The 12991-nt window shown below is 37.8% G+C and overlaps 2 protein-coding genes across 2 annotated transcripts in view; one reads left to right on the top strand and one right to left on the bottom strand.

Moving 5' to 3' along the window:
- The window catches only part of EHBP1 (EH domain binding protein 1), a 564927-nt gene that overhangs the window by 45601 nt on the left and 506335 nt on the right, over positions 1-12991 (top strand). The window lies entirely within an intron of this gene.
- TMEM17 (transmembrane protein 17) lies at positions 3507-9727 on the bottom strand. Its single transcript, XM_004330383.4, has 4 exons — positions 9494-9727; positions 5786-5889; positions 5514-5627; positions 3507-4566 (listed from the first exon to the last, which is right to left on the bottom strand). Exons 1-4 carry the CDS (start codon positions 9591-9593, stop codon positions 4288-4290), a joined length of 597 nt encoding a protein of 198 aa, XP_004330431.1. The 5' UTR covers positions 9594-9727; the 3' UTR covers positions 3507-4287.

The following is a 12991-nucleotide window of genomic DNA, read 5'->3' as shown; positions in this document are numbered from 1 at the left end:
ACTCTGTTACTGTGGTAGCTACTCAGAAACACAAAGATGAGTGGGTGACTAAGGTCTCTAAGTCTTTCCTTGTTAAAATTTTCATTGCAATATCTTTAGAATTACAGAAAGTGGATATTATAATTTGGCAATATGCATCAACAGTCCTCAAAAATGTTCATACCCTATGATCCAGCAGTTTCACTTCTGAGACTCTAGCTTACTAATTAAAAAGAATCATCTAAGATATGGAAAAAAGCTGTATACATGAGATGTTCATTACAATGTTATGTATTGTTGGGGAGTTCTTTTGCTCGGTCTAATAATTAAATTGATGCAAACAGATTAATAGGAAGAAAAAACTCCAATTTAATTCATATGCACAGAGGTCTCATAAAAATGGAATCCTCGAGGTGAACAAAGCAGGCTGTTTATATATTATTTTTAGACAAGGAAACAATTATTTGTGAAGATTTAACAAAGGGGCTTGTGCTTGGGGTAGCAGACTAATAAAGAGGTAACAAAGTTTGTCTACAGTTTTCTTAGCCTTGAATTTCCTAACTCTGGTGAGAAGGATGCTTTCTATCCTCCTGGTATAAGGAGGATACTTTCACATGCGAGGTTATTTCCTGCTTTCATGGGGAAAGAGGGGGTTAGAGTGTTTTTCTATATCATTTTTTCTCCATTGGCTTAAATTCAAACTAATCAATATGTCATTGTAGCATATCTTGGGGCAGCCTGCTCTGAGGCCCAACAGTATACATGCAAAAGAAGAAAACAACCCAAATATCCAACAATAGGAGAGAAGTTTAATAAATTACTGTCTATCTACTTGATGGAATATTGTGCAATCATTTAAGATAATGGTCATGTTGACTATGTAGAAAGATAGGTAAAAATTTATAATGTTTTCAGAAAAGCAGGGTGCAAAGTCGTAAGTGCTGGTGGTCACAGCTATGTTTTAAAAAGCATTTACAACAGGAAAACTGCAAGGAAAGAGGACATTTGCTAATACTTGTTATTTTAGGGTATGGAATTATAGATGATTTTTCTTTCCTTTACTCTCAAAATCTTGATTCAAATTCTTTTAAAATTTAAGTTTTTGAAAACTATAGTCTTCACAGATGCAAATTAAGAACTATTCAGATATGCCACGTCAAATAAAATTTATAAAAGACTATTTCAGATAGAGCTCTATTTAAGTCTAATAATAATCTAACAATGGCCAGGGGATGGGGGTGGATAAGATAGTGAGTACGTCATTTTGTTTACCATTGTGTGTAATCCCCAAAAAGATACATTAGAAAAAAAATTTTAATACCTATTTTAAAATATAAAATAAAATTATTTTTTAAAAATCTTAATAGGTTCTACTCAAGTTTATTTTACTGCCACTGACTTTATCCAGGCCAGTTTGTTCTCTCCAAAGTTGCTTCATCAAGTTCTACCTCTAGCCCAACACTTATAGTACATTTCCCACACTGTTTTCAGAGAAATCTTTCTGAAACCTAAATGTATGTGATATTTCACTGTTTAAACTATTCAGGGATTCAGAATATTAGAGTTTTTAGCTTACTAGCTCCTCCCAAGCTTCTCTATCTGATTCTGTGTCCTTTCTTCTCATGCACCCTTCCCACCAGTTTTATCAAACTACATGTAATACCTGAAGCAGTACTCAGAGTCACTATTGCTTCTGTCTTTTAATACTGAAACTAACACTTAATACCAGCTCAGTCTTCAAATCCCAAAGTGTTACTTTCTTTGGGAAGCCTTCCCAGATTCCTCATCTTTTATGTATTCTCTGTAATCCTACAGTGCTATCCCTGATTTGCCCATCTGCTTTTTCCACCAGACAGTAAACGTCTTGTTATTGTGTGCACGGGCAAGCGCAAGCGAGTGTGTATGAGCAAGTGTGTTTAACAGCACTCCCTGCCCCTCCCGCCCCATGTCCCTTCCCTGTGCTCTGACAATGAGAGGAATAGTGATTGCTAGATGGTGTTGATGAAGGGCTAGTGTGCTAATCCTGGCCACCAAATGCTAGGAAAAAAGAGAGGAGATGCACTGGAAGCCAAGGACTGTTAGCTGTCAGGTACTTATTAGGTAGAAACTCATTCACTGCACCTCCCTGATGAAGTTAGACTTTACTTCCAACGTTGTACCCCTGAGAACAGGGAGCACATTTATGTGTCTATGAACTCTCCACTCTTCCTTGTACAAACTAGGCATTCAAACATATGTTGATTAAAATCCAATTTTTAAAAATCATTCCGATTTACAGAAATTCACATCCACCTTGTCTATAATTAGGAAAAAACCCTGGAAAAAAAAAATATGTGAAAGACAAAGTGTTTGTGAAGCTCAATGTCCTAACTAGAAAACTTCAGAACAGTGCTGTGAACCCTGAAGAGGAAGATGTAACTGGAATTAAGGATGGGCAAACTTATTCAAATAAAGTAAAAATAAGGACTGCCTAAACTCCAAATGTGCTGACACACAAAATCAAATATCTATCTTGATTTTCGTATGCTTACATAGGGAACCAGCTATACTCCAAAAGAAAATATTGGTTCAGCCTAACACAAAATCATGGTTTTATTGTTTAGACAAAAAACAAATAACTTGGTCATGTTCTCAATGGATTTTCTTAGTTTCTTTTTTCCCATCCTTATTATATCTGTATTTTAAGCAATATGGCTATTAGAGCAAAATTTTTTTTAAATTTTAATAAATTGAATACATTTTCCCCCAATTTTTATAGTTGTTAAAATTTTTGATTATCACTCTTAACATTTTAGTGATTACTCTTTTAACCTTAAAGTTTAAATGTTTCAGAGGCTCTGATATTTAAAATAAAATTCTGGAAACAACTATTAAATAGAAAATTCTTTCTTCATCATCCCCTTAATTTATCTGCTATGTAGATTTAGTGTTCTTATTTTATATTTTCTTATAAACTCACCTATCTATTCCTATCTGGAAACAAACACAACAAATATATTTTAGTAAACTATCCAAACAGAATTCTATTTTGAATTTCAAATTATTGGAATATACCTAGTGACAGCTTTGGTATAGGGGAAAGGCTAATCAGCCAGTGCATGGGGGTAGAAAAATTTGACTGAACTTTATATATAATAATAGAAAGAGCATAAATAGACTGGTCAGGTGTGATTAAGAGTGGGAAATAAAAAAATTTTCAAAAATTAAGCAATATAAGAATGTATAAGGCACAGCATGGAAGTCCTAAAATAAGCATGAATTGCAGAACAGGAAGATTAGAAAGAATGATTTTTAAGGTAGCTACAACTATCTCTCAGTAAAATACATTACTTATAAAGGCACATTTCCCTATAGGACAGAAAACATTATATCCCTTAAGAAAATCCAATAGTCACTTAAAAATAATGTTCAGATACACCCAAGCAAACTCTGTAATAAAAATAACAAACCCACAGCCCAAAAGAACTGTACAAGACAGGAATGATTCCTACAGATACTTTAACATAAATATTTTATACCTTATTGTAAAGACATTTTACACAGCACCGCCATAAATACCAAACACGGTTTTATTTATCTACTTATTTATTTTTTTGAAAGATTTTATTGCTTCTGTTTCATGTTTTGGTTTTTTGGCCGTGAGGCATGTGGGATCTTAGCTCCCCGACCAGGGATCAAACCTGCATCCCCTGCACTGGAAGGTGAAGTCTTAACCACCAAACTGCCAGGGAAGTCCCTGAACACGGTTTTATGAAAGTAACAATTTTAGAATAAAAACATTTCTTAAATAGCATGATAATCCACCTGTTTTCTTCTTAACCTCAGCATAACAGCTAAGACCCTAGCAGACATGAAAATTTGGTGTCTTAGTTTACAAATGTAGTCTTAATACATCGGAATACTGACAAGCATTTCCACGTGCTTCAGACATACTGCCAACACATAGATAGCCAACAAGGTTAAAAGAAATATACACATTTCTAGTTATAGGCACTAACTAGAAATATTACAGTAAAGATGTAATGCCACCAATACAGGTTTTTACACACCTGAAAAAGTCAACAACAACAAAAAATTTCAGATATTTGACATCAGGTAGACAACACGTAGGCTTTAGGGTTGATTTACTGCTTTCATGTGATGTGCAAATAGTCTTATCATTGCCCCCAACCTTGGAATTTCAGAGCCAGAGAGCATACAGTTCAAAACACTTGCTTTATCCTTTTTCTCGTGCTAGCCCTCTGGTGTTTTCCTAATTCCTGCAGTTTTCTAGAATGATCTTTCAGATTTTCACTCAACAGCACTGGGTCAAATCTCTTCTATACAGGATCTCACTCTTCTCATGTCTCCTCTGCTCACAGAGAGCCGGTCAAAGTCTTGGAGGTGGAAACGAGTTGCCAACTGATTTACCATTTTCCTTAGGGTAAGAAATGCTGAAACAACTTGGAAAGTAAGGAATATAGTGAAGATGATATGTACTGCTTTTTCCAAGGGCAGATTCGTTAGGCCTTCATTAAAGAGCAAGAATAGAATTAAAGGCAACTGCAATAGAAGGCTCAAAAGCCAAAAGCCAGCCAGCTCAGGAACCTGCAATGACACACATGATGAGTATCAGATCAGTGAAGTACAGTCTTCTGTTTGCATCAATGAGCAAGTGATACTACTTGATGGCACTACGGTGAACGTACATTTTGAGCTCTGTAAATCAAAAGGAATACAACATGGTCCTTGTCCTCAGAAAACTTACAGTCTAGACTGGAAGAGAAAACTTACTTATGGGACAGTCCTAGAATACTACAGTGAATAATGAAATGCACCACTTAGCATTATAGACTAAATGCTACAAGAAATAAGAGGGTAAGTAGGGTAGGTAAAAGACAGAATTCAAGGAGGTAGGCTTTTAAAGTTGGGTAGAAGGAGGAAGAGGCAAGAACTTAAGTAAGCAAAGATGTGGAATGAATATGACTGGGAAACAACACATCACCTGGAATGGATGCTTGGATTAGGAAAAAGCAAGAAATACTTGGGACAGTATACAGTGGGACAGGCCCTTATGAAAGGCCTGAAAGAACACAGAAATCTTTAGGGATTATCCCTAAATTCTGGTAACTGTAAATGCTTAGGCAGCATGATGATTCAGAAAACATGAGCCTTGCAGAGGAAATGAGTTTATCATTTCCCCCCATTCTCTTATTCAGGATCTAAATAATCACGTTTAATTGACCAAGTATTTTCAAGACTGGTGAGAAGAGGGAAAACTATCACTTCTTAAGTGTTTACTATGTTCAGGTACTTTATATAAATTACTTAATCCTAACAAATCTGTGAAGTAAATATTTCCCCAATTTTATATGTGAAGAAACCAAGGCTCAAGAGATTAAGCAAACAGACCACAGTGACAGATGTGGTGAAGTTGGAGCTAGGCCTTAACTACAGGCCTTTGTTCCTTCCATCACATCTCACTGCCTTTTCCTTGTTAGGAAAATCTTACTGCATTTATGTGTAGCACTGAGAGAAAGGAAAGAAGAGCCTACCTTCTCCTGCAGGTTCCCCATGTAGCCCAGATACAACCTGATAGCTTCAATTAAGGTTATTAGGATGATAACGGTGACCACAATGAATTTGTAGTAATCAGGCAAGATTGAATACTAAAAAAAACAAAAAGAAACATGTTCATAAAATCTCACATATAGTAAGACTGACCTGAGATTAAAAAAAATATGAAGAACTTTAATTTTATTGACAATGTAACAACGCTAGGGACGGCAGAAGAGACCTCAGCAGAAGTAGTAAAGTGTAGATTTACCTTCATCTGAAGCATCGTAATGCTGCTCACCCACCAAAGTGGGAAAAAATAAGTGTTAAAATAAAGTGACATCTGCAATGCCAAACTGGAAACCATTTCATTATCTACGGAAGAAAGAGAGAGAAAAGGAACAAACTCTTAACCCTGGTCTCTGCCCTATACGTCCTTTAGTTCCTTAGACTTAATAACCATAGCAGCAGCTTAACGAAACTCCAAATTTTAAGCCTATTTATAATCATTGACAGTGAAAGGAAATAGTCATCATAATACTATTTAGTTCCTATGTTGGCTACTTGGGGGTATGTTTCATATTTTTCAATTACTTTATCATTTTCCCATTACAGTCTGCTGACTTTTTTGCATACTACTGGTATAAATTAAATGTGGAATATCAATATGAATCCTATTGAACAGATAACAATAATAATCATTACCTCCTTTGTAGAGTTCTGTGTAAAGAGCCTATGAAATGAACACATAAAATACATAACAACTAATCGCTCACATATAAACTAATCTCATGCAAAATCTAATCTCCCCAAATTATAATTAAACAGACACCCCTTTTCAGCATGTCCTAATCCTACCTGTTCATTCATATCCAATTCAATGCCACTTTTTCCATAAATCCTTTCTTGATCCCATTCCCCCACTCCAGCAGAAATCTCTTTCCCCTCTAGGTACTTATCACTCTAGTCTATGTGTAAGAAGTGCTAGCAAAGAGCCACACTCCCCTCACTTGAGACACAATCTGGTTACTGAAGAGACAATGAGCTCTGGAGTCCAAGTAAACCCGGAGCCCCCCAAACTCCCTCAGAACTCTAGATGCCAGACTTGGAATAAATTATTTAACCTCTTTGAGCCTTAATTTATTCACCTGTAAAACAGTAACATTAAAATTACCTCACAGGTTGCTTGTGAAGATTAAAGATAATATAAATTACTTCACCCTAGCACTATGCCTGGCACTTAGTAGGCACTCAATAAATATGAGTCCTTTTTCCTTCTCTTTTACTTATACACAGGCTCATTGTAAGCACAGACCACATTCTACCCAAATTTGAGGCCCTCATAGAACCTAGCATCTTGCTTTACACATGGAAAATACAAAATATGCATAAGCAGAAAGAATGAATTAATGAATTCATTAATGAATGAATGAAAACATACTATTATAAGGGCATTACCAGTGTAGCCATTCATGATACATGAGTTTCATTTATCTAAGGCTGATTACATAGTACCTTTTGCTTTCATATAAGGAGAAGGGTCCTAAATTAAGAATTTGATTTTTTAAATTGGGCCCTACAAATGCATCCTCAATCTGACTAAATTCCAACAATTTAAGAGCAGATATATATTTTGAAATCCACTGCTCTAAATGAAAGAATTTACAAAGGCTCTAAAATAAATATTTTTTAAAATTAATTTATTTATGTAGTTTTGGCTGTGTTGGGTCTTCGTTGCTGTGCGTGGGCTTTCTCTAGTTGTGGCTAGCGGGGGCTACTCTTGGTTGTGGTGTGTAGACTTCTGATTGCGGTGGCTTCTCTTGCTGCAGAGCTCTCGCTCTAGGCGCGTGGGCTTCAGTAGCTGTGGCACACAGGCTCAGTAGTTGTGGCTCGTGGGCTCTAGAGCGCAGGCTCAGTAGTTGTGGCACACAGGCTTAGCTGCTCCGTGGCATGTGGGATCTTCCTGGACCAGGGCTCGAACCTGTGTCCCCTGCATTGGCAGGCAGATTCTTAATCACTGCACCACCAGGGAAGCCCCTAAAATAAATTTCTTAAAAACAGATTTTTATGTCTTTTTCTCCGCATCTGAGTATTTTATATCTATCATTTAACAGTTTTAAAATATAAGATAGTCATGGTCTCTCACAGCCAGGTTTTTCCTTTAGCTCCAAGAATATCCCTGATTATTATGTCTACTTTTGCTTGCACCCATTTATTAAATTACCACTTATAAAGGAATGCATTCTTACAGTCTGTTAAATCTGAAGGTAACTCACTTGCCTAGGATTTTCTCATAACAATAGTACAACTCTTGGTCAGCTGTGGTCATAATACACGCTTGCAATTACAGTACAAATAGTCAAACCTAATTCAGATCCACAAGGAAGAAAATGTGGAAAAATAGTGATAAATTAGTTAAGCTGAAAATTTTAATACCTTTAGAGCAAACACTGTAGTCAAATTTTGCGAAGAAGTTTTTATGTTAAGAATTTTGTACATGAGCATCTTAAGAGTTATGTCTATATTTCAGATCAAACTTACCATCATGCAGTTGAAAATCAAGTTAATATGTAAATTAACCTTGAAAGCACAAGACATGAATTTACTAAATTCTGCAAAAGTACAAGTTGACTTCTGTAAACGGAATTTAAATTAAAACATTATGTAATATAAATCAGGGGTGGGCAAACTACCAGCCAGCTGCCTGTTTTTGTACAGCAAGTGAGCTAAAAATGTTTTTTCACATTTTTAAATGGTTGAGGAAAAAATATCAAAGAATAATAATATTTTGTGACACTGAAAATCATGAAATTCAAACTTCAGTGTTCACAAATAAAGTTTTATTGGAACACTGCCATGTCTATTCAATTACCATTACCTATGACTGCCACAGAGACCTACGGCCTGCAAGGTCTAAAATATTTACTATCTGGCCCTTTACAGAAAACCCCTGATACTTTATATCATCAGATTTTAGTGCCTTGGCTTTAGAATCAAAAACATAATAACCTAATTTTTCACATTATGTTTTTCTCTGTACATCCTAAATCAAGACCAGGCCTAAATTGAGAGGACAGGCAAGTAATCAGGGTGAAAAATTGAAACGATGGGAAATGACTTTTCTTTGCCCCCTTTAAAAACTCCCTAAACCAAGCAAGAGGAAAAGATTTCTATTTCCCAGCACAGTTCAGTGATAAAAGCTGCGTGGGTTTGGTTGACAGTATGTTGTCTATCATGATTTAAGAGAGGGAAACTGTTTTGCAGAAAACTGCGTTGTCACTTGTCATGTTGGATGTAGCATCGTGCTATTTTGTTACTTGATTTAGGACAAGAAGTATAAATAGGGGATGGGAAGGAGAAGGCAGGGAGAGTGCGAGTTTTGTTGAAGGCGTTGCTAGAGTGGCAGGTGCCACTCTATTGGATAGCGTTAAAATAACATTTCTTTCCATGTCTTCTGCCAGAAAATGGACTTGTGGTGGAAAGTACTTGTTCTGCTAGGAAAGGAGAAAAGGAAAAGATATTTTACTGGGGTAGGGGATAGTAAGTGGAAAGAAGGGATTGCCTGGGCTGTTTCCATTCCACCCTGGCCAGAAAAGCCAGGGCGAATGCCGTAGAGGAAAAGCAAAGTCGGCCTTCTCAGCGTTCTCGGAGGGCAAGGGACCGGACGCGGGCTGCGAAGGCGGCTTTTATATTCTTTTTTGAGGAAGGCCGGCGCCACCTCAGCCACCCCGCTTGCCATTAGCCGGCCAGGTCACAGCACTATCTACCCGGAACCCGCTGGGTTACGGGGCCGGGGTATCTGGTCCCCATCTCAGCCCCATCCCTCGGCCTGGCCCCTCCTCCAAGGAGCTTCCCGCACTGCGGCGAACCACCTGAAGGCGAAACCGCCATCTTAGGTCTGGGCAAAATCTGGCCGCTCCAAAACCGGCGCCAGGTCTTCCGAGGGCCACACGTCCTGCGCTGGGCCTCCGCCACTCACCCGGACCCTCGTTATACTCCGGCCCGGTCCGGCTGGAGTCACTGAACACGGTCCGGCTGAAGTTTCCCAGCCTCTGGCGGACCGGATCTGGCAGCTCCATGCTCTGGCCTTGGTACTGGCTCACTGCTGCGTCTTCGGGCGCTGTGGTGCTCTGAGGTTCCCACGGCAACCGGGAGGCGAGGGCGCTGGGGGCCCGGGCGCACGCGCGGCCGCACTGCACGACCGAGGCGTGGGGCTCCCTGGAAGGGAGAGGAGTGCGGGGGAACCCATTCCTGCTGAGCGCCTAGCCAGGTGCAAAACCGCGGATTCCTTAGTCCTATTTTAAGTTCCACCACTTTAACAACGAATAAAAAGAATAATAAATGACCTGGGATTGGACTGTGATACAAGGAGCTCTAATAACCTTGCCAGTGAGATGCAACCTTTCTGGAAGGAAATGCAGAATGAAGGCAGAGCTTAGAGAACGTTCATGACCCAGTAGCTTATACGTGTTTGTGTGTATGTGTGTGTACTCTCTTCTAGGAATATATGTTATTATATACTAGGAATATTTCATATATGTACATGCCACACACACAACTCTCTCCCAGGAATTTATGATTATATTAGGAATATTTTATATATATACACCATATATTACATATATATTTGATGGAATACATATATATTTGATGGAATGCAACGAATTTTTTTTTTTTTTTTTTTTTGGCTGCGTTGGGTCTTCGTTGCTGCACGCGGGCTTCTTATTGCGGTGGCTTCTCTTGTTGCAGAGCACGGGCTCTAGGCACGCGGGCTTCAGTAGTTGTGGCTCTCGGGCTTTAGAGCACAAGTTCAGTAGTTGTGGCACACAGGCTTAGTTGCACCGAGGCATGTGGGATCTTCCTGGACCAGGGATAGAACCCATGTTCCCTGCATTGGCAGGCAGGTTCTTAACCACTGCGCCACCAGGGAAGCCCTGAGTATTTGATAATATGGATTAAATTTAAGTAAAATTAAAAACCAGAAGTAAAACTAAATAGGAATGAACCTAATTTAGTAAATGTGTGTGTAAATATGTGGGAAGCAGAGAAGGGGAGGAGATGGCACAAGCACTGCGGCTTCAAAAAAAGACTAGAAGGAAATAATCCGAAATGTTAATAGTAATTTCTAGGTAGTAGATTGTAGGTGATTTAAAAAATTTTGAACATTATGTATTTTCCAGCTTTCTCTCAAATAAGACATGTTTAAAAAAAAAACCATTTAGGTATAATACATATACAGAAAAAGGAACAAACCGAATATACAGGTGTAACCAAAACCCAGATCAAGAAACAGAAACTTACCAGCACCCCCAGAAGCTCTCCATGCCTATTCCCTTACAGTGACTAACCCTCCACTTCTAACCGACCTTTCCTGACTTCTATAGCATAGAATAGTTTTGCCTATTTTTATTCTTTATATAAAAGTAATCATCCAATAAGTGCTTAAAAAAAAACACTAGTTCTTTGCCCTCAAAATTATTCTTATGAAATTCCTTCATATTGTTAAGTATAGATTCTTTTTCCTTGCGGTGTGGCCGTACCACAATAAGTTTATCCATTCTACTGCTGATGAGCATCTGTGTATTTTCTAGTTTGGAGCTACTATCAGTAGTGCTGCTTTTGGTGAAAATATGCTTTGTGGTGAACATATGCATGTATTTGTGTTGAACTTGTTCCTAGGAATGAAATTGTTGGCTTATGAGGTACAACCCAGCTTTCATAGATACTGCCACTTTTCCAAAGTGGCTGTACCAATTTCTACTGCCTCCAGTGACGTATGAGCATTTCTGTTGCTCCAAATCCGTCATCAGCGCTTGTCATTTTCCATGCTTTCCTTTTAGCCATTCTGATGGGTATGTGGTGAACAGTATTATTTTTACAATATAAAGAAAAACCACACATATTTATATAAATGTCAAGAGGAAGGTATGGGAGGAAATCACTATATGGGTAGAATTTCAAAATAATTCAACAAATGTTAATTGCATTCCTACTCATTTTGGGGCATTGTCTTGGGCTAATAGGGATATAGTCCCTCCCCATCAAGAAGAACAGCCAAGCGAGAGACGTGGAAACAAATAAGTACACTATATTTTAGTAAAGGAACATAGATGAGGAAGCAATTAATTCTGGTTGGAGATGTCAGGAAAAAGTTGGCTAACTTCTGCTTCTCTTCAAGGCGGAGCTCAGCCCTCAGCACCTCCAAAATGGCTTCTAGGACCTCCCTGAAGCTGGTTTAAGTGCCCTCCTCTGTGTTTCTCAAAGCATATTCTTCTGTGTTACTTTGGTCACAGTGCCAGTCACACTGTACTACAGTCTATTTATGTCTGTTTCTCTTGCTAGTTCACAAGCTCTTTGAGGTCAGGGATGGGCTTTCATCTTTATATCCTGAACACTAGCACAATGCCTGACCTAGAATAGGAACTAGATAACCATTGAATGAATAAAGGGAATAAAAAGTCTAAAGACCATTTCCCTATCTTCCCATTTCTAGTTCAAAGACTTAGCCAGCCTTCACTCTGTAGAATGGAGAATTGATGTATTAAAACACAGTTAACTATAGCAACCAAAACAATTTTAAACTTAGCAACAAAGAGTCAATTTTGATCTATTAAATTAACCAAGATTTTTATAAAGAGCACAGTGGAGCAGGAAGCCTCATGCTCTGCTGATTGGATTATAATTTGAACAATCTCACTGAGGAAAGCAATTAACAATGTGTACAAATTGCCTTAAATATATTCCTGCCTTTAACACACTAATCCAGATTTTAAGCTCTATTTTGGGGAAGTAATCATAAAAACAAAGTTTCATACTCCAAGATATTACTTCTAACATTATTGATTTTAGTTAAAAAAAAAAAAAAAGAAAAAAGGTCGGGGGAGCATTTGAAATGCCCAACCCCAGGACCTAGTTAAGCAGATTATGATATTCATGGTGAGGTGTTGGGCTGTAGTGGAAAGGATGCCTTTGGAAGCAGAGAGAGCAGTGTTCAAATCCCCTCAAATTCTCACTTCACCACCTAAGAGCTATGCGGTTGTTTTCAAACCTTTGTTTTGTAAAGTGAGGCTAGTGCTAATTTACTGTTATGGTTGATGTAAAGATTATATCATTAAATAAGGCTTTCTATAAGTGATAGCTATCATTGACACATCTATTAAAATGATATTTGTGAAGAAGAAATACCTACAATGGAGTGAAATCATGCTAGTATTTAAGTTTTTGAATTCAACTGTATCTGTGAGGCAATACCTCTATTGCTTTCCCAGTGGATGCAATTAACCATAAAATGGTCCATGAGTGTGTCCATGAATTCTTTTTTTTTTTTGCGTGCTTGAGTTCCTTTAAAGATTTTTTTCCTAGCATTGAAAAAAAATGTAACATATCTTGTTCAGATTGCAATTATTTCATCAAAATTCTGGAGGAAAAATCGATCGAATTATGGGTATTTTTACTTTTATTATTCAAATTTCCTACA

The sequence above is a fragment of the Tursiops truncatus genome, chromosome 14 (genome assembly GCF_011762595.2).
Source record: "Tursiops truncatus isolate mTurTru1 chromosome 14, mTurTru1.mat.Y, whole genome shotgun sequence".
Taxonomy (NCBI): domain Eukaryota; kingdom Metazoa; phylum Chordata; class Mammalia; order Artiodactyla; family Delphinidae; genus Tursiops; species Tursiops truncatus.
Note: the sequence above shows the minus strand (reverse complement) of the source record. Positions and strands in the feature narration are given on the sequence as shown.